Raw genomic sequence first — 21,866 nt, forward strand, 5'->3', positions numbered from 1 at the left:
TCATCCAATACACTATAATTTATCCATCACGATCAACGTTAAATGAACACTTTGAGAGCCAAGGAGCGATATATAACAAATCACGATATCATTTGGTATACTGCTGATCCCGTCTACGGCAGCTCTACTCCAAAAAATCTGCGAGTGCCGACTACTCGTGTGGTCCAGAGCGTGTTTGCGGTCTACCGCGCGTAGTTTCGACGCGCTGGCCAGTAGGTCGCGCAGACACTGGAAATATGTATAGGGTCACGGACGGAGGAAGAGGACCGAGGACCGACAATGGCTCTAATGCAACTGAATGATGATACGTAACAAACCTTATTCAACAAAAAGTTTCAGTCGGCAAATTGAATCTCGAGGGCTCGGACACCGTTTCTCCCTCTACCGTCGCTACCGTCTCACCCCGAAAGGAGGTGTGGAATAAGATCCGCGGCGCGATCCGATGATCGTGTGCGTTGGCTGCGGGGGCGAGTGGCGTCGGTGGTGGCTGAAGAGCGACTAAGACCCGAAGTAGTTGAAGAGAGCCAACACGATCTTTCGGATGGTTCGGGTGTAGAGTCCCTGGTGGGGAATTGAAGGGCGGTCTGCGCACGCGCGGCTCGCGGTGGAACAGCTTCGCGCGGCGACGCTCAGTCTCGTCTGTCGCAATCCAGTGCAGATATACGCGCAATTATCCTGTCAACAGTGCTTAAAATCTCTTCTGGTGCTCGGTGCCGTTGGTCCGCGTAACGGTGATCGATAACGTTCGCCGACCGATACGGCGTCGATCGGCGTCCTCCGTTTGCGTGTTACGCGTTTACGTTCGTCGAAGAGGAATCGCGTGTTCGCGAGCCACGTGAAAGAAAGAATTAAACGTCACCCCTTGACTCGTGGTTCGCGGTGATTCGAATCGCCGCTGTCGCCACCGTCTACCCCTGGCCCGGTAGTCTGCGATCAGTCGGCACCGCGCGCTGTTTGGGTGAAGAGAGTTCGACGTTACGGTTCGCCAAAACGGTGGTGAGGTTTCACGCGAAAAGAACAAGGGTAGTGTTTTCGATCGGTGCCCGCGTGTCATCAAGACCGTCTCGCGGGATCGATGAGAATCAGTTTCACGTTACGTCGATATGCCATCGTGAATCGTCGCGTTGCTCACGCTGTTAACACGAGACGGGAGTCGCGGGTGCTGTGACATTGTGCGGAAACGAGGGAAACACCAGTGACCAAACGACGGAGCGACGTTTCCACGTATTCGAGATGACTCGCCACCTGTGGCTAAGGGCAGCGCTTACCTTCCTCGCTGTGTCAGGTAAGCCGAGACCTCATCTTGCGGACATGGATAACGTTAACGCAGTTTGTGAGCTTCGTTTTGCGGGTGGTTGCCTTCCGAACGCTCAGTGTATGGAGTGTTTGGAGCACGGTGTGTAGATTGGAGCACGATCGGAACGTCCACGCGAAGTCCTTTCACGTGGAGTGTCAAGCTGTCAGTGCAGGCTTCGATTATGGTCCTCGGTGTGGGTCTACCTAAATCTCTATCGACTCCAGGTGGTATCTTAAGTGATACCGTGGCTTATCCGTCAAAGTGAACCTCTAGCTTGTGATACGGGCTATATCGTCAAGAATAGGGTAGTGTTCCGTGAAGAGCATCCAAGTGTTTCGGGGTTATTCGCCTATAGTGAAGTCTGAGGACCGCTGATCTGAGTACAGTGATGGTGGTCCTGCCTGGACGAGAAGTCTGGGGAAGGTTTGGGAATAAATACCGAGATAAGGGCAATAAAAGGAAGCATCAATCTAGAGTGTAGAGTAGCTACTATATCCGTGATAGACTGAAGGCATCTAAAACGTAAACATTAGGTTGTGTCAATTCGCGTTTTGCTCTCTGCTATAACACTTGGTTTTTGTTATTAAAAGATTCAGACAGGTATAGTTCTTTGGTATTGTTGAACGAAATGTAATGGAGTAAATAAATAATAATGAGATGGTGGAAGGTTTGGTGAATATAGTGGGCGGGGTAGAACATGCAAACCGCAATAACTTTTGTCGTGCGTTAACAATTCTTTTTCTGGATACGAGTGAAGGTCCTTCTTGCACAGCTGCTCGTTATTAATCACCAATTCTTTTCCGATAATTCGCATCGTCAACTCAAATATTTGTTCGTCGCACCGCGCAACTATTTTTGTGTGAAATGAGTTGACAGTCTCTCTTGTCGGGTATTGTCAGATCCCATTCGAATAATTTTATGCATCGTAAATTTAATATTGATAGAGTTCTCGTGATGAATTTCTTCATTATCAAATTAGATTTATAGATTTTCAAAGAAACTAAAAATGGTATTATATCAACAACTATGATTCGCTATTCATTCGTTTGAATACAGGTTGACCAGTCATATCAACATCGAAAACACTTACTTCGATATATCGTTTCTTGACACCATCTATGCGTATCCTACAAAAAGAAAAAGACATACGCTTGTATTAACACCAAGAAAATCTTTATTATTACCCAGAAAAAATACCAGTGTATCCCACCTCCATCATCTACCTAAAACCAGGGTAACGATGGTCATAATAACCATCCCTTCCTTTGTAATTCGATTCCATCGACCCAGTTACCACTGTCCCCCGTTTAACTCTACTTTTTTCCAAGGATTCTCCTTTATTCTCGATTATTTTCAACGACGGACCCAACCAAGAGGTTACAGTTACTCCCGTTGTTTCCCCGCTGAGGAATAGGACAGTGGAACATGGAATGCGTGGGTTCGGGTGCGAGTTGACGCGTGGGACGCTGGTAATCGCGAGTAATATGGCAAAATGACAGGATCGCTGGCCCTGCACGCGCGGCGGATGAAATATCGCCACGAACACGCTGTAGTTCTTTTTTCTCGCCGCGTTGTCCGGCACCTCGCCAACAAGTCGGGGACACGCTGCTTTTTCTGTAGTCATTTTCAACTATTTTGGCCAGTCAGATACACTCCTCCGCCGGCTGCTAGCATTGTACTTCGCCTCCTCTCTAATGCCACGGCGGGCCTTGGCGTTCTTCTCTGACATGGGCGGAAGCGTTAAACTAATATCATCGTGGTCCTACCTTTGTCAGGCTTCTCATTGCCAATGAAATCTACCTGCCTCGACAGTAGCTTGTTTCCTTCGGAGCTTAGGCGTCTGGTGGATAGACAAGGTGTCGACTACGTCAGCCTTTCTCTTAGAGGACATTAACTCTAGTCAGTGGCAATGAATTTTACTGAAACTGTCATAGGGATCGTTAATATTTAAGACAGGTAATCGTGGTGCATTATGAGCATTCAGTTTGAGATCAAGTTTAGCCCTTCCAGAACTGAATTTCTTTTTCTCGTACTAATGTAATTTAATTTTTAGAGTTAACTTGGACTAAAATTAGTATGGACAAAATAAAGAAAAAGTCCTAATAGTGTAGTTTACGAGGAAAACTGGTCTTTCTTCATGTGCACAAATAACATTCGCCTTAAATGATAGTGTCGGTAATGTATGAGTATTTTGTGTCCTCAATTGTGAACGCTAGGTCTGAAAGGGTTAGCTACTTCGAGCCAAGTGAATGTAATACGTATTAAGTTGTCCCAGAAGTTCGTGACACTTAATGGTTTGCTATTCAAATTAATACGTGATACATTCCGTTAAGTGTCATGAACAAATGTAATCACTAGACTGCGATCCTATCGCGCTTGTTAGGGATTCTTCGCACCAAGATCACAAGGTTAAGGGAGATTTCAGTTTGGAAGATCGAGATACCAATGTCACTCGAGCTATAGCCTTGCAGATACTCCAAATACCTTGCGAGCAACGGTTGCTTTCCAGGAAGCTTGCATGTGCGAATAGCCGTGAAGTATGGATTCTCCATCAGCTGACTGGGCGAAACATGTTGGACCGAGTTCCTTTACCCGTTTGGAGCGGATTGGTAAAATTTAATTGGAACGTTTCACCTCGTCCTTACTCCCAGGAATTTCCTACTTCTGATTATTATCCACTCCTTTCCTTAAACTGTTCTATTTGTCGGTTATAATTAGGTTTGTTCAAAAACATAAATAATCACTTCGACTAATCCTAAGCAATTTTGAAAAAAGTAATATTGTGGGGCTTCTGAGAAGGTGGATGATGGTGTTTGTGGTTGTCACAGGACAAATACATCAAAAATACTTAGCAGGAAAACAGAAAGAACTTCTTAAGCATGTTTCACTAATGTACACATGTCTGTTTTTGAGAAACTTTACAATTATTAGTAGTGCAGTAGGACTAAGCGAGACTTCGCTCTAATGAAGCTCTACTTAGATTAATAGTAATTGGAGCATATTTTGCCAACTAGTTGTGACACTTCTCCTGTAGTTATTTTCAACAACTTTAGCCAACCAGATTTCCCCTTTCGGTTAAAATTACCCTATTTCAGCTCTCTCTCCTCCCTTACGCGGCGGGCTTCAACGTTCTCCTGTGATAAGGACGCTTTCCGACTAATAAGAGCGTATCCCAACCTTTATAGGTCTTCTCATTGCCAATGAAGTCTATCTGCACTCGCAGTCCTCGATGGTTCTGACTCCTTGAAAGACTATTCTAGAGATTCTTGAGAAAATACCATCTGCTGATAATCCAATCAGAAACGTCACTGTTATCGAGTTGTACATTGCCTTAGTATGTCACATGTCAATTTGACAAAGTTATCTAAGTCCGTTTTCAAAAAATATATTTAATTTAAATTGCTGTTGAGATTAACACTTTACCGACCGGTAACAATTGGACATAAAATTAAATTCAATAATATTGTTTTATTAACGATTTCTTAACTTTGTCACATAATAATTAGGATTAAGAAAGCATCCACATACTTTTGGGTGGCAGTGAACGTGTGTGTAAAATAAAGGTTCAGTAAGGTCAACACTAATTCGCGCATAATGTCCCAGAAAATGAAAACATGTTGCTTCAATGAATCTTTGAATTCAAAGGCTGTCAACACCGTAATTAGTTTCAAGATATAATAGGTATAGTATTCAATAGAGGATTGTCTCAATCATGATACGTTTAGATGAAACTCCTGTCATGTTTGATACTAATCCTGACATCGGTCAGGATTATCAGTACCGGGTTCAGATCGAGTTAAGCCATTCCGATCAAACCAAATACAATAAGACTATTACTCAACCTATGTAGATCCAACCGCGAGGCGAAGAGTCGTGGACCACGACTCGTGGTGTATCGAGGGTTTCTTCTGACTCGGTAGCTCCGAAAGTTGAAAATGGTGACACTCGGTCAGCCTGTGGCCCCGAAAAAAGCGCGCAGCAAGGAGTAACACGGAGATAAAGTGGCGGAAAAGTGTGTCCCGTTGGCCGGAGCTCCCTGCTGTGTTTGCTTGCGCTGTCGCGCGAATCCTTCTTTCATCGTTACGCCTCAAGCGTGAAACGGAGACAAAGGAACGCGGAGCTCGCGAGCCTCGGCTGAGCAAAGAAATATTCTTGTTCTCCACAAACCGAGAGCGCAAAAGAGTTACGGGGGTGGTAATAATGTTGTAAATCAACGCCTTTGTACACTTGTTGTCTCGATTGAATCACTTCAACTGTGGCAGGCGTTGCGATTCAACCATTTAAGAATCAGCCTAATAAAACTTTGACCGTTAACCAGTCGGCTGTAGCGTCTTCTTTTCAGAGCGTGCATCAAGCTACGACAGGTATAGTCGTCAAACACAGAGTAATATCGCATCGCAAAGACGAAAAATTCATGCCACTTGTATTTCTGCTACTCAAATTAATATGTGAAATATACTCTTGAATAATCAATGGTAATTAAATTTTACGCATGACGTGTATACTCGTCAATCACAACTGACTGGTTTAAAAAGCCTTCTCCAAAATCTTCGAAATTTGAATTCCATGCCAACCGATTAACTACTCTATTCCCAATTATCGAGCACGTAGTTACTCCAAGCCCACCGGGTATCCATTATAAATTACAACCAACCGCCTCTCGAAATCGTCGACTGATACAGTCTCTGGCTGTCCAATAATCTGGAAATTGGCCGAGGAAATTCTTGCGTGGCCGTGCAATCAGGGTTCTTCGGATATGCAAATCGATTTCATTTCTCTTGGAAACGATCGCGCGTAACGGGCGCTCTTTGTCGTGGCCCAATATCGAAGCTGGTCTCCCTCACAAAAGCGAAATATCTCCACTAGACAGATTCTAACGAGTTTCTCGGTAATTAAGAAGCCCTTGCCTCGCACGTAGATCTCCCCCCCTACGACGTTCGACGAGCGATCTCTTCGTCTTTGTTGGGTACGAGCCGTTTGCCTTTGGGCGGAAATTTAAATCGCAGGAAGTAACCATCCCTCGGCGTTGCGGATTCTCCTTTCCCCAGCATCCCCGATCCCCCGTCTTGATTACGCTCGCGAAACTCCGTTGTCGCTTCTGTGCAAATTCATTTGATTCTGGTCTGGGTGCTGTTGCCTCTCCCGCTGTTTCTGCTTTTTCGACGATTTCCAGAGCGTGTCTTCTCTTGTCAGGCGAGCGCGCGAAAGCTGGCGAGCTTTTCACGGTACGGATACTCCAAGCTGGGGTATCCCGCGCTCAGGCTGCCGCATTGTTAAGACCGGATACTTGACTAAGCTACGGAGAGACACTTTTGACTACCGGAGTCGAGTGTAATCTCCGCGGTTGACTTGTGCACGGAGCGAGAGGAACGATTTACGACGTATTAACGGATTTTGGGCTTCTCACCCTTGGCAAACTTTGCCGAGTGACTTAACCGACGCATACGCGTCATGCATGATGGGAATTCTTTACTGTGAACGCTTCTACCGTGAAACTTCGCGGTATCGGTAATAATCGCGAGATCGCGGTGCTGACAATGGGTTATGCGGTAATAGGATAATCGGAGATTGTTGTATTTTCTTGGGGGGCTGGGGACGTATTGTCTTGATGTGTTAGGTATTTGTTCAATTTGTCAGAGTAGAAGAGTCTAGTTTGATATATATGGTATATACAGTCAGTTCCATAAATATTCGTACCCTTCATATCTGTTGAAGAAATTTGTTTAAATTAAATGACAGGTTCGATGCTTCCAAATAAATGTTTCATCATAAATATGTACACACACACACAAATAAACTTTACACTTGTATATATTTATAGCGAGAAATTTGTTTGGAAGCATCAACCCTATCATTTCATTTCGACAAATATCTTCGATAAATATGGAGGGTATATTTATAGGTTGATGTTTATTTCATATTGTCACTGGGTATATTGAAAACCTCCTCTGATTTCTAAAATTGACTCAATTAATAGTTTTCTGTAGATGTGTCAGGAATGGATTCACTGTACATTTTTTACTCAGGTTGAACACGGTTAAACCAGTTATTAGGTTTAATAATAACCGATATACTTTATATCCATACATGAAGAACAGGAAATTAAAGTATGTCTAGGCTTCTAAACATTGTATCGTGTATTTTAATTTTTATGTATTATATTTATATTCGTGGATATGTTCACATCCTCGTATATCATCAGTCTATTTAAGTTAGGGTGCAAAATTCAGTCGGGCCTCCTTTCGCTCATAATGCATTCAGGTAGGAGTTCTATCATGATCGATAATACTTGCCACCAGCGTGCCGGTGAGGAAATACCGTATGCTGATAGGACATCGAAAACTGTCACCCTTATCGGACAGAGCATGGCGAGTACACTGTCCTAATATGTCACGTGTTAAGTTGTCACTCTTATCAGATTCAGGCGCGATCATTTCAGAGTTTACGAGTCTATTCCTGTTATTAGGTACTTAATTTTACTTCGCGTAATTAGGATGCATTCGTATGAAAGGTCTGAATTATAATCGAGGCGAAATATCATTGGTACCAAGTCTAACGTTGAGATTCCTTCGTAACAGGTTAACAGATAAGGTATTAGGACTGTTTTAGTATATTATGAGTTCCTTCCTGCTATGAGAAACTTAATTGTAATCAGTAGGAAGGTAGGTGTATTCTGCAGGGACTCCCTTTACTCGTGATGCAATTTGGGTAAACAGCTATTGGGATCAATAATAATCAAGACACCATGAAACATTAACTGTGCCTGGTCTAAAATCGAGATGCGACGTTCTAATCAGACAGGACTCGGTTAACTATATTGATCTAATGTTAGTGTTGGAAATGAAAGGCATTAGCGAAATCAGTAATATAGTAATTGGAGTACAATCCTGTTGAAGTTGTGAAGTGTTGTTCATTTTATCCTGAAAATGTAGAATGATTAATATAATTAAACCAAACTGTATATCAATGCTAGTATCAGTTAGGTTCTATCTCGAGAAATTTAATTGGAATTAACAACGCGGTAGCTAAAGTGCTCAGTAGGCATTCTCTTGACTCGTGATCAGAGCTGGAATCGAGAATCCTTCTTCTTATCAGACTGGATGGTGCAACTCGCCTGATAAAGTAGAAGATTGTTTTTGATGCAAGAAACTCGACTCTAATTAGAGGTAACCGCGTCTTCACCGGATAGCCCCAGTCCCAAGCGTCGCGCCTCGTGTTTTTCCTTCAACGAGCATTGTTTACCCATAATTTGTCGAGTTCCTTTGATGTTCGTAATTCGTTCTTCGCCATTGTTTCCGGCGAGCATATTTCCAAAGCTCGTTTCACATCTGCCCCAACGAGGAAATTTATTCTTGTAATTAACGGACCGTCAATCATACATATTTTATTGCACTTTTCAGAATTTCTCGGAAATAGGAACGTTTATTTTTCTATTTTTCATTTTTTTTTTTTATCCCGGATGTAAACGAGGCGAAGTAATAGCCAGTCTTTTTTCATTCTCGTGAAACACAAAGCTGGATAAAGGGGAAAGAAGTCTGCGTCCCTCCCCGTCATTAATAACCTGTCTATTTTCTTACTGGTAAAGCATATTCAGAATCCTATTTACTTTTTTTTAAACGTGTTCTTTGATCAACCTCTAGATCACTGTTTATCAACCTGTTTTAAGAATGTGACATTGCATAGTAATCCTCAAAATAATATAAGTTTGGGTTAGTATGTCATGAGGAAATTTGAAAGGGTCAAAAATAAATTATTAGCTCACGATAAATTAATCTTCGACATTCTAAAACTTCTAAATGTCGAATTAATTCTCTACAATTCAATGATCAGCTCAAGTACAGCGCCCCTACTCCAATATTAATACACACACTTTTGCAGCACCTTGAAAAATAAACACAAATGTGCGTTGCCATTTTAAACTTGACAATTCTTCCTATCCATAGAAAGAAAATGATCGAACATAGTGAACGAAAAGAATACCAGTGTCGACAATTGAGCCGTTCATTGCACAAATCGATTAACTCCATAAAACAAAAAGTTGAGAAATGCGACGAAATAATGTACATTGTCTTTTAAAATTGTCTTTATATTATAAATTCAAATAAATATTGTAGAATGCATGAATACAGACGTAGCATTCATCTAACGGTATGTAAAGTTAATAAGAAAGAATAGCTAAAAAATAATCGTTAGTAATGTTACAATTTTTATGTGACTGGTGGAGTTAATCGATTCGTGCAGTGAACGGCTCAATTCTCAGTGTAAAAAAAACAAGCAAAAACGAAACGCTGCGTCGAGTCGAATAATTTACACACTTCCATAGCGCAGGTAATTGGCAAACGACGATGAAGGATAGTGAGAAGTACACAATGGAACTAGCTAGCACTGCTCGAAAATTAGGGAAACTTCATGGAAACGGATCATCCCTCGCTATATCGGCTGAGACAAGGGGTAGTTACTCCGATATCGCGCGCTGCCGATCTTCGATCGTAAAACTACAAGTTATCTCGTTAAACCGCGGAGAATATGCTCCTCCAATAAGTAGAAAACTCCGCTTTGAGGATTCCATCGTCGGTAGGGGAGGAGGGTTGGCTTCCGTTGAAGATTAAGGGCTGGCTTTTTGTAAGGGTAAACGTTCGCTATAGACGGGCAACCAAACGAGTTGAAACGAATGTCTCTCCTCGTGTGTACGAGCATTCGAAAGGCTAGAAGGGGACTTCGCAGTAGGACGAAGAAAGCGAAGGTTCAGATTGAAAGAGAAGCAGCAGCCGGAGGTGGAGGAACTCAGCCAGTGTCTTTCGAGTAGACGGCGTGACTGTCGACCGGAACCTCGGGGGGCTGTAATTTCATCTCGCATTAGCCAGGGAAAATCCCCGCGGGATACGATGAATGCGTCTCACGGTTCGCGGACTTCTCCTGGGCAAGGAAAGGACGGAAAAAAACAACCGTGGCTTTGAATGAACTCACGGCTTTCTCGGATTTCCATTGCGGCGTAAATGCGCGTCTCGGCAAAAAGATGCGACGATAGGAAGAGCCACTATATCTAGGCATACGCCTCACGCGTCGTCACCGCGGGCTTTTGTCAATTTTCAACGTTATTCCCGCGGGAGGGGCGACGACGCGGAGGATGTGCCCGTCGATGGGAGACAGGACTCCCGACAGAGATCGGGAAAAAGGAGGGAAGGGAGGCACCGAGGAGGAACGTGAAACTGTAACGCAACGAGTCCTCCGAGACTCGTGCCAGGTGAACGTTTCGGATCTGTCGAAGGCACTCCGAAGATACATCCTCGGATCGCGATGTGAGCATTCAAAGTCGAAGCCACCTTAAAAATGCCCTGCCAGAGGCAATTCTCAAATAAAGAAGTTGTCAAGGTGGCTCCTGTGTTACGATGGATTGCAAGTTTGTTGTGAAAAATAAAAGGAGACTTAAATAATTTAAATTCAAAATAGTATTAACAATGTGAACTTCATTGCTGATATGTATATTTAAAGTGAAAGCAGCATTAGTATCTATTCTATTCTCGAATCAAAAAGTTGTCAAGTTTATGAAACTGCGTGGTGTACATGCCTTCCTAGATTATCAATTTATCCTTGCAATGTCACTGCTTACGACTTTGCCATATGCGATGCGTCGGTTGGAAGAGAGACAGGACTGTAGACGGGGAGAAAGAAAAGTGAAGAAGAAACGTGAAAGTGTACTGCAATGAGTCTTCGGAGACTCGTTCCAGATAAACGGCTTGGATCAGTTGTAGCTCCTCCTAAGAGACACTCCAAGATCGCGATGCGCTTATGTGTATGTAAACTGGGAGCTGTATTAGGCCCAATAATAGGACCCTACTAGCTGAAACAAACTATTAATATCCACAATAAAAAGTGTTAAATTAACCTGTCAGGATCTCCTGTATTCTATCAGTAGGTTCTTTTGTTTATAGGGCATTGAGGTAAATTACTACCAGAAACAATAAATAAATACGAGCTGACCAGTAAAGATTAGATATCATTAACCTGACCAATCAGGATACTATTGGTGTCCACTCTGTGGGAAGCAATCTCGTTGTGTCTATAAATTGTGAGTTCATTCTTGCTATGCATGCGGGTACAGTTTTCCAGAGGACGATCGACCAATGGAAGGAAGCAAAAGTATAATCGGAATGGGGACAAGGAAAGGTGAAAAAGAAACGTGGAGCAGTACCGCAACGAGTCTTCGGAGACTCGTGCCAGGTAAATGCCTTGGAGCTGTCGAATCTCCTCTTAAGAGACACTCCAAGATCGCGATCGAATCTTTATACGGGTATGAGGCGGTTCCTCCAACCCGTCGCTGCGCCAATTAGACGGCCGTGGAATTCTGGCTGTGAATTGCGGCATGTCCTATATAGGACGTACCTCTCGACATAATTATTCGGTTAACAGGAAAACGAATGGAATATTTTCAATAGCGTAATTTGACCGTAAATAAACGTCGTTTTCACGTTGTTCCTTTTCCGATATATATTCGATTGCATCCGAAAATAATTGTTACGGAACCCGTTTATGATTGGCGTTAGAGTTGATTGAATCTAGAAATAACGGCTATTTGAGCGTAGTTTTTGCGCGGATTTTTTTTGGGAATAAATATGCCAAGCTAGTTAATCAATATTCTTTGAAGTTAAGCAGGTTAAAAACTATCTTACCTTTTGCTTAAAGTTAGCATTTGATTGCACCTTGAGTTTTATATTTATGTTTAACCCTTTATTTACTGAATTTCTCAAAAGTTTTTAAGATCTAGGCGTCCATCTTGGTCTTATGCCATCTTATAGAGTTGTCCCTAACAATCTTCCAAAAGAAAAAAGCTTGTGCTGCCATCCAACAATTAGAAACGAATTTCATAGAAGTGGTCTTGAAAGTCACGATAAGTTTCAAAGTGTTTAATTAATACTGTACCATGAGAAAATGTGTTAAAGTTAAAGTATGTAACGTGTTAAAGTATGAAATATTCGAAACATGAAGACGCTATACGGTTCGCCTTTGAGATATAGATTACAATCGTACAGGAATGTTCAGAAAAGTGTTGCCTTTGGACGTATGTTTCCCAAACCGAGGGTTAAGGTGCAAGAAACTGCTGGCGGCTGTTTCGAATGAAAACGCACGTGCGAACACGCGGCGGGCACGAGGCAAGTGGATGGCAAGAGGGCCGTAAAGAGAAGCCTCTGAAAACGAAGTAAAAGGGAGATTGGCGCGTAATTTTAGAAACGTCCATAAATGTAAGGAGACGCCATACGTCGAGGGCGAAGATGGTTTAATAATATACACGAATGTCCAACTGGCGCGAATGCGATAATAAACGATTTGACGTGTACGAGCGCGAGCTTTAATACGATATGACATTCTTAACCAACGGGTGAGAGGTTATTATCGTTAGAATCCCTAACAGGAAGCCGTACGAACATCAACCAAGATCGATTTTGTGATCATACCTCCATCCTTCGATCCATACAGTGAGCCACGTGACTGATTGCGAGCGAGAAATTCGCTGATAGAGTGAGAAGTCGAATCACCTAGGAAGAAAGTCAAAGAGAATCAGGAAAGGAAGTCTCTACTAGAATTCAAGTTCAGTTTTTATCCATTATATTACTCCAGAAATCAAATTCGACAGAATTCTTTCAATCCTATCAATCTTGTTATAAAGCTATTAAAACAATCTACATAGACTCCAATAAACTTCATTTATATTTTACCAACATAATGGATTGAAATTGAATATTCTACATACATAACACGATGAGCAAAGCTTTTGCAATGTTCTGTATCGCCCTGGGTTTTATAAATTGATATAGATAATGCAAGTGCAAACACGAGTTTACGCCTGACCGGTCAACAATGTGTTTAAAATCCACTTACACTTGCTCAATATTTTTATTTAGACAAAAATATATGTCCATCTCCCCCATCTAACTTCATTCCTGACTCTTCAGCTTTATCACCGCTATAAATCTTCATCCAAAAGAGAAATGCAAGCGCGATTCGCGTATATTCGCCAAACGATCGCGTTTATTTTCCGTATCGAAGATGTTTGTTCCCCTTCCCGGTTCGCGATATAGCGCCGCATTTTTGGAACCGCGGAAAGGAGAATATATTTTGCCAGCGTCAGGAGCAGCGGTCCAGGTTCGACCGTGCTCCCGGTTATTACCTCGCGATCCGCAGTCTCATAGCATTTTACCGCATTACGAGCTTACCTACGTGTGTAATGTGTGTCCCGCTTGTAAGATCGTTCCATACACGAGATTCCTTAGCCGTCGGTTTATTGTCCTGGTTTTGCGCCTTGAGTTTTGAGGTTCCACCGTTCTTTCCCTCCGAGATGTCGCGATAGTTGCCGAAGTTAGGATCACTGCGACAAGGGCCATAGCGTGATATTTTTGCGATATTCCCGCGATACCCCGTGCCGGCTGGCCTCTTTTTATCGCGATACTTTGGCGAATTCCCCGCGAAGCACGTATCGTCTAGGCCCACACGTGCGGCACGTGCGTTTCCTCGTTAGGAGCCGTCCAACTCCGCCTGTGTTTGTGCTGTTAAAATTCCGCGGGAGAAGATCCTCGACCCGGTACAGTTTTTAGCGGAAGAAACCAGACGGAATTCCAAATGAAAGAATTTTTGGTCGGGAGTCGGTGAATTTTTTTCGGGAGTCGGTGAATTTTTTTCGGGAGTCTCTAATGTGCCGGATTATGTTAAGTGGAGGGGTGAAAGCCTGACCTTCGCTAGAACGTAACTCTGAATCAGATGAGCAATGTTAAACCCTTTCAATTTTAATATTGTTCTTTGAGTTAGAAAAACATTTGTATCTCGAGTTGGTCGAAATTCGTTGAATATTTTGATTATTTTAGAAATCATATATATGTTTGTTGACATCTGTGGTGATACTAATTTATTTTTTCCAGAGCAAAAATTCACTTGAATGTGAACTAGTGTATCCAAATTATTAATGCAATTTTTGAAAATACATTCCTTCGTTTCAAGCATAATAAAAGTTTGATGTTCATGGTGTGCCTAGCGATTGTGACAAAGTTTCATGTACGAGGTCATTCAGTTTTTGTAACGTTAAACTTGGGGCACGTAATCGTATATACACCGAGCACAAAAAAGGGTAAGGGTCTGCCTGACCCTTCTACAAATTGATCTTTAATCCGATGGGAAAGAAACCTTGTACGTAAGTACTTGTACACGTGCAAACGTTACTGAATTATCAGCAGACGATTCGTGTCTTAAAAAAGCCAACACTGGGTGGAATCAATTACTCGTGACGCGTCTTCAGCATTTCTTGTGTCTACTTTTCGTTTAACCAAGGGTTAGATTCGATTGGGTTAATTCAAATCAAATGTTAGTGTGAACATATGAATGTAATTAACACATCTATGTTAAATATTAGGCGGATTGGAAAATATTGTCGTTTCTGCGAATCTCAATATTTATTTATCATTTCTCAACTCTTGAATTGAATTGAAAATTTGCATACTATATGTCGAAAGGCTGTTGATAACGAGGGTGATTACATAATTGCTTCAAAATTGAAACTTATTAAGAATGTATTTGAATTTAATTTAAAAGGAATGATATTATTTTTCGTTCCCCCTAATATAAACAACACAACTAATCCTAATAGTCCTATTATAAATAATAATGTGGTTGTTTAGGGAATAAATCCTTCCTTGTGGATATGTGATAGCAAGAACACGTAGCTAAAGATATTTTCCCACTAGTTATTTCACCTAACCTTGCCAGCTGGCCGTATCATACCGAGAGCCATTCCAACGGAAAAGGGGTTTTTATAATTTTCTCCATTGTTCTGGGATTCTTGGAAATTAGCCTCTGACTACTAACAGTTACAAAAACGACCCGTATACAAGTCACGAGCTAGGTACACGCGGTATACAGATGTTCAAGAAATCCTTTTCACGAGATTGTCTGCAATAAATTAATTCTAAGCCCTTCGTGGCTGTGGAGTACCTAATGCAAGAGGCACCTTTGGAAAGATGCAATTCTTATAATCAATTAGTTCACCCTCCGTGTTCTGCAGCAAAAATTTAATAACAGGAACCAGGTATTTTTGTGACGTACAAGATCTTTCTTAAATATTTCTCTTGAATTATGTTTTCATTATTATCTCTGTCGAATATTTCTCTTTAATAAATATACCACGCATCTGCTTTATATGTCAGAGACTAAAATATTTCCAGAAGAAGTTAAAACAAAATGCATCCAGGTTCGATATTTTTTCGATATTTTTAACTCGCTCCACACCCGAAAGACCTGTCTCTTCGAAGCTGATAATAACACCCCCCTGCGTATAAAAGAACTTTTTCCACAACGTACTTCAGCGTCCTCATTATTTCCCACTTACACAACACACAAGGACAGGCGAGAAACCGCGAAGGATACGTCATTTGGTTAGAAATTGTTGCGAAGAAGAAACGTCGGAAGTTTAAGGAAAGCAATTAGTTGGAAACGAATGTTTCATGCACAGTTTGAAGCTGCTTTCGAAACAATGCGCACACCGAGGCACCAACCAGCGGCGCCTGGCAGCGCTGATTCCTTCTTTCTCTGGCAGGGATAACTACCGGGAGGAAATATCGCGGTTGTTGCGGTAAAGCATGCCCTGTTCCGACGTTATCAAAATTCCATCCATCTTCCTCTGTTCCCCGGGCGCCTTGGGTCTCTTTTGTTCTCCTTTCCGTGACCGTGGCGCTAGCAACGGCGGAATCGTGTTCCCACGCCTTCCTCGAAGGAGATACGAGCCTGAATGAGAAACTCTGCGCATAATTCGGGCCAGGAAAGCCCTCGCGACGGAGAGAAAACCGCCGGTGACGTTTGAACACCCGGAGGTTTTCTTACCAGCGTCTATTCGCGTTAATTAATCCCCTTCCAATTAGGCGCCACGCCCTTCTTGCACCGACGAAATCCCGAAGCGCGAAAGCCAATGTCTACATGTGCACTTAACACCGTGGCGGAGGGCGTGAATTCGAAACGAGATCGTCTTGCTCCGGAGACATCGTTTACTTAGTTTCATCAGCGATCGTAATAACCGGGAGGGTTAGAAGTTTTGATGGCGTTGATTCCGCGATAGAGGACCTCGGACGTCCGTGCGTGATATGAAACTATTAGTCTCGCTGCGAGTACCCGCGCCATTCAGTAGCACCGAAACTATTCGTTTTCTCCTCTTTTTGTGCCCAGGCCGTTCAAGAATTCTTCTGGGAAGAATTTTCACGAACGTTTCTTCTTTTAACATTTATTTTCGGTACTTTATATCTAGAGGCTAATGGAGAAGATATTGTCTAAACCATTAGAATTATTTATTTTTCCATGTTCCTTCGTACAAATTATAATTGAATTGAAATATAACTATATTAACAAACAATTAAATATTATACTTTATTTGAATATTTCACTCTTCTTTAGAAATTATTCTTGTTTTGAAATATAAAAGTTACAAAATATGTTTGGAAATATCAATGTTGTAAGTATGTAATGTATAAAATAAGATGTTCGTAATTTATTCATAATCAGGAATAGAATTTAAAGTGATAATTGTAAGTTGATTAAAAATCTGAAGTTAACATTAATTTGTAGTAATACTTTAACTAAATTTCTTCACAAAATTAACTTGCCCTACTTACATTACATGTTGATTAGTGCATACTGAATAGATGAATATACCATACAAGCTACAGAAACATGTTTATAGGGTCTTTATACAAATATACAGAGAAGTATTGATTAACTTGGCGAAAAGACACGTGCGTAAGTGTCCTGTGAGAGTTTCTCACATGCTTTGAATAGACTGACTCAATGAAGCCCTTTCTGTTTCCTTGTAAAGGTCCCTGAAATGTATTAATATTATATTATACTATAAAGCATAGGTCAAAAAGACCCCCCCCCCCCAAATGGTTCCTTACAGCCTCCCCTACCTTTCGAAACAGTGTTTGCGTTGCGCACACCAACCAGTTGGGAAGTTCCGCTATTGCCGCGTAATGAGACTTCCATGACGGTAAGATTTCGCGTAACACCGTTTGGGTACGCCAGTACTGGCGTAACTCACCGCTGTTGATGTTATCTGCAATTACAAACGCTACCTAAAGGGTTAACCGAACGGTAAGCGTGTTTATAGAACCTGGATAATTATTGTTGCGTCGGAAAGTTTGACTTGGGAACTTGTTTAACAGCTAGCAAGCTTTAGGGGGTTTCCGGCGAGGCAAAGAACGGGAGAATAGGTGTCTCTAAGGGTGTCTGGGCAGAGGCGAATATCAAGTGGATATTTAACAGAAGTTTTGCAATAGCAATGGATATTCGCAGGAGCAATTATCAACTCCTTACGGATGTAACTTTGCGTTAACCGTATTTTCTTTAACCCCGATGGCGAGTTTATGTTCCATGGACTGGCTGCAGCCGATTGTTTGTTCGCTTAACGCGGGACGCACTTTGCTCTTTTATCGTCTGCTTACAAATGGGAGCCAAACTTGTACAGCTGGCGGGGAAGGGGCGGACGTCGGAGAGTAGGGTGCCTCGAGGGTTCTTATGAAAATTAGTCTCGTGAAAGATTTGTAGATGTACAAATAATGAAATGGAAATAAGATGTTTACGGGCGATCCATCTCTTGTTAGTTTTCGTTGGACAGAAATTGGGAGTCGATGTCGTGACGGAAATAAATTGCTACTGTAGTTGCGTACTGTTGAACGTTGGTTGCCGAAATTTAGCCGCAGTTTATAATCCTTTTAGAGTCGTGGAGTGATCACTGTTTGTTGGATTTAATATAAATATTATTTATTGGTATTAGTTAGAATTATTACAGTTCAAGTAAAAATTAAAAATTTACAAGTTTGGATTATAAAAATGTTTGATGATTATTTTTTCTCATATAAAAATACGTTAGGAATTTTTAAGAAACCTATATGCAAAGAGACTGATTATTATTGTGGTAATTTCATGAAACGATCTTTATGAAACCAATTATCAATTAGTCCATTAAATTATCAATGGCATTACACTACACTTACTCCCTCTGTACACGAAAAATGGAGTTAAAATTAAGGAAGTTTTGTTTTAACTCAGCTCACATTAAATTGATATAGAGCCACTCGGAGTACTTCAAAATTATATTTCATCGAAAACTAGCAGGAGTTTCTAACTCATATTTATTTTAAACCCTTGGAGAGTTTCTGAGTTCGACTATATTCCTATACAAAATTCACGTCTCCTTTTAAATCTAGAAATTTTTTAAATTAACGGAGAACATGCAAAATTGCAAATATATCTTGCAAATTTGTGTATGTGTTGGAACAAATAGGAAGTAAATTTGTAATTTCAAGTACACGAAAGCGTGGCATGTATTAATAGCGAAAGCAAGCTGAAAAGATTAAAGCACGATTCAGCGAATTGCTGTTGCAAGCCAGCTCCTTCGGTATCATTTTAACAAATTGTTCGTCACAGTAAGCGCGTTTAGACAGGGTCGAGTGACTGTTTAATCCGGATTGCAACACCTTTCTCTTTAACGGGTAATTGATTTTCCGTGCTGGCTCGGCACTCGCGATCCATGGAACTTGTCTCTACTGACTTTTTGGATCGAGCAGGCAAAAGAATTGCTTGCTTTCAGTGAACTTTCAAGACCATATTTAAAAAAGAATTAAAACAAAAATAAACTAATTTGAATTTTTGAAGTTGTGTACCAGTTAATACCCTAATACTCTTATTTCATTTGTTTACCGTTGCTTTTATAGCAGAAACGCACATAATTAGAGCTACTCGAAATGAAACATTATTAAATCTTTTGTCCCGCGGAAATTTTTGGTACAATCGTTGGTAATTGAAATACTGCCCGTTTCTGCCTGCAGTTCTCTACGAAAATTAGCAGCAAAGCCTTGTTTATTTGCACTGCAAACAGTGAAACAAAAAACGTACATCAAAGCTATTACACAAAACCTTTTGCAATTCGACAAACAATTAAATTTCCCGTATTTCCTATCTTTGACAGTATCCAGTAATTCAGTAGTTACTGTTCAACGGAAATCATAGTGGTATAAATAAAATAAAAATAAAATATTGAATTACGTCAACATTTTACACAACTCTGTAGAAATATGACGATTCTCTACCCTTCGTGTAACCCGAATAACAGCAACGGCTTTTAAAGAACATTGATTTTGGAAGCCCTTTTTAATCATTCACCTTAAATTATGCACCAATGAAAATGAAAACAGAGCGAGTAATGGGACTAAATGGTGGTCAATGTGTTCAGTAACGAGGGAGAATAATGAACAAAAAAAAAAAAAAGAAAAGAAAGTATATATGAGAAATGTGAATCTCCATCGCTAATCGTAAATCGCGCCACTTTTGGAGTTAGGCTCGCTCGCTCGCGGAAGGAATTCGCAGAATTTACCCCATGGAGCCACGAATGATATAGCATGCAAATATGCGCGAGATGGGACACGAGGTTGAAGAGCTGGAGGGGGTGAAAACGGAAAAGAGAGACAGAGAGAACGGTGAGATTACAAGTATGACAACGGCTGTTGGATAGGGAGGTGAAAGTGGAGGAATAGCAAGTGGTGTAAATCCAATTTGCGCATCATCAGGGGTTACGGCATTTCATTCATTAGCCCTTATTAGGCTGCATTATGCAAAAATAAGTCATCCTGCATAGCCAGACGGAAATTAGGGCGCGCATCCCCCTTTTCTCGTCTCGAACGTTGTCTCGCTTTTCGTCGCCTCGCGCTGTCGTTCGGCGAACCGCTTCGCGAAAGCTGCTGGAAATCTTGTCATCTGGGTGTTGTCAATCCGTTGACTGCATAGCGTTTAGGATGACATAAGTATTCTGTTTCGTATCAATATGAGTGCAGTGAACAGTTGATAAGTGTCGCAAAAGTGTGTCCAGTGTATAACTAATTATAGTTTATGTTTTAGAAGTTCATTTATTTCAATGTTTCTCCATCGCATAATTAATCGTAAAATAGTACTTTCTTCGATAGTAATTCAAATTACGCATCGTCTGCCACAAAATTAACAATATAATGTACCTCAAAGTTGAATTCGCACATCTACCGTGAAACACGTGTAATTTTAGATGTGTTCCAATATAAACCTCGCAAGTGAGGTTTTAACGATCTCGCAAATGGTGATTTATGATTCAACAACGTGGGAAGTGCCTTCCACAAATGTAACAAATATGAGATGCTTTAAATAAGCATAACAGAGAGTGAAATCTATTATGTTCTATTTATCATACAACCAAATGCATTTCAAATAACAGAGAGTGAAGTTTATTTTGTTACATTTATCGCGTAACTAATTGTGTTTTAATAACAAGCTCTCCACTGTTCCTTTCCTTGAAGCTTTTTTAGAGTCAATATCACCGAGTGGAACAGATTCTCTTGGTTAACGCGTAAAAGAATATTTCCGGTCGTAACGTCAGATCTGGCATATTATAAATTAGTGCAGCGAGTACTGTTATTAGCGGTAATTTAACCAATTCAAACGTGAAAGCACAGGACGATGAATGTTTGAACGTTTACGAGACTTTGCTGTATACATTTTTAAAGAGCTTAACGATCTTAAATCCAAAGGCTCGCCATTCGTTAGCAATTTAATGTAGAAAATGTTATTTTAATAAAATTCAGGTAATAATTCTACGAGAACAAATTAAAAGATCAGATTGTACTCAATTCAAGTGGGTACAGTATAGTATAGTGCTTTAGTGGACTTCAACGGGCCAATTTAGAATTCTGATGCTTTCAACTGTTTATTTGTATCATTTTCAGAGTAATTAAGTCTCTAAAATTTGTACAGTATTGTAGCCTTTATTATAACGGAAAATAAGGATGAAATGAATGGAACCACTTCTACTGCTAGATAGATGTAAAATATATTTTCCTGTTAAATAATGCGTCGTCGTACGGTCGCGGCAATACTCAAAACGACCCTTCACGGTCAGGGGTTACGCTGCGACTAACATTCGTACCTCTTGAGAACGACGCTACGCTTTTCGCACTCTGACCTGCTCAGGTCCTTCGTAACGGAACTCGCCAACTCGCCCCTTCAAAGTCATCGTCGCGTCGCTGAGGTTTTTATATATAAAACTTTTTATATAAAATACTACACACTTCAATATGAAAATATTTCTTTTAAAATTTCTTTACACTGTAAAGGCTCTCTCATAATATTCAACAAGCTGTTTTAAATATTTGATGCGTAGCTATCACTATTTTGATTAAACAGAAATCAATTGCAGCTACTTGACACTTATTAATTAAAAGAGATGAAGTATTTCGTAACGTTATAATTCATCATAATTTACAGCAGACTAAGGAGTCTCAATTCAATTAAAAAAATTAAGCATTTCTTTGGAAGGAATTAACATTGAAGAACACTTTAATTCACAGTAGACTGGAGGTAAAATTTAAAGTCGTACGCAACATGCTGATATCTAACGTTTGCATGGTTTATGGGTGTCATTTTAGTGCGCGGATATATTTCCGAGGATATTAGATATTTTGCGAAGATAGAGGCATAGAAACGACGGTGGTACGGCGTACGTAGGAAAATCCTATGCAAT

At 40.9% G+C, this 21,866-nt stretch overlaps 1 protein-coding gene across 1 annotated transcript in view; it reads left to right on the top strand.

The window, feature by feature from the left end:
* The first annotated feature begins 655 nt into the window (after window positions 1–655).
* LOC128873376 (uncharacterized) overlaps window positions 656–21,866 on the top strand; it is a 172,539-nt gene continuing 151,328 nt past the window's right edge. The window contains exon 1 of the mRNA XM_054116927.1: window positions 656–1,285. Within this exon, the coding sequence (XP_053972902.1) occupies window positions 1,234–1,285 (52 nt within the window). The 5' untranslated portion in view covers window positions 656–1,233. The remainder of the gene's footprint in view (window positions 1,286–21,866) is intronic.

The sequence above is a fragment of the Hylaeus volcanicus genome, chromosome 3 (assembly GCF_026283585.1).
Source record: "Hylaeus volcanicus isolate JK05 chromosome 3, UHH_iyHylVolc1.0_haploid, whole genome shotgun sequence".
Lineage (NCBI taxonomy): Eukaryota > Metazoa > Arthropoda > Insecta > Hymenoptera > Colletidae > Hylaeus > Hylaeus volcanicus.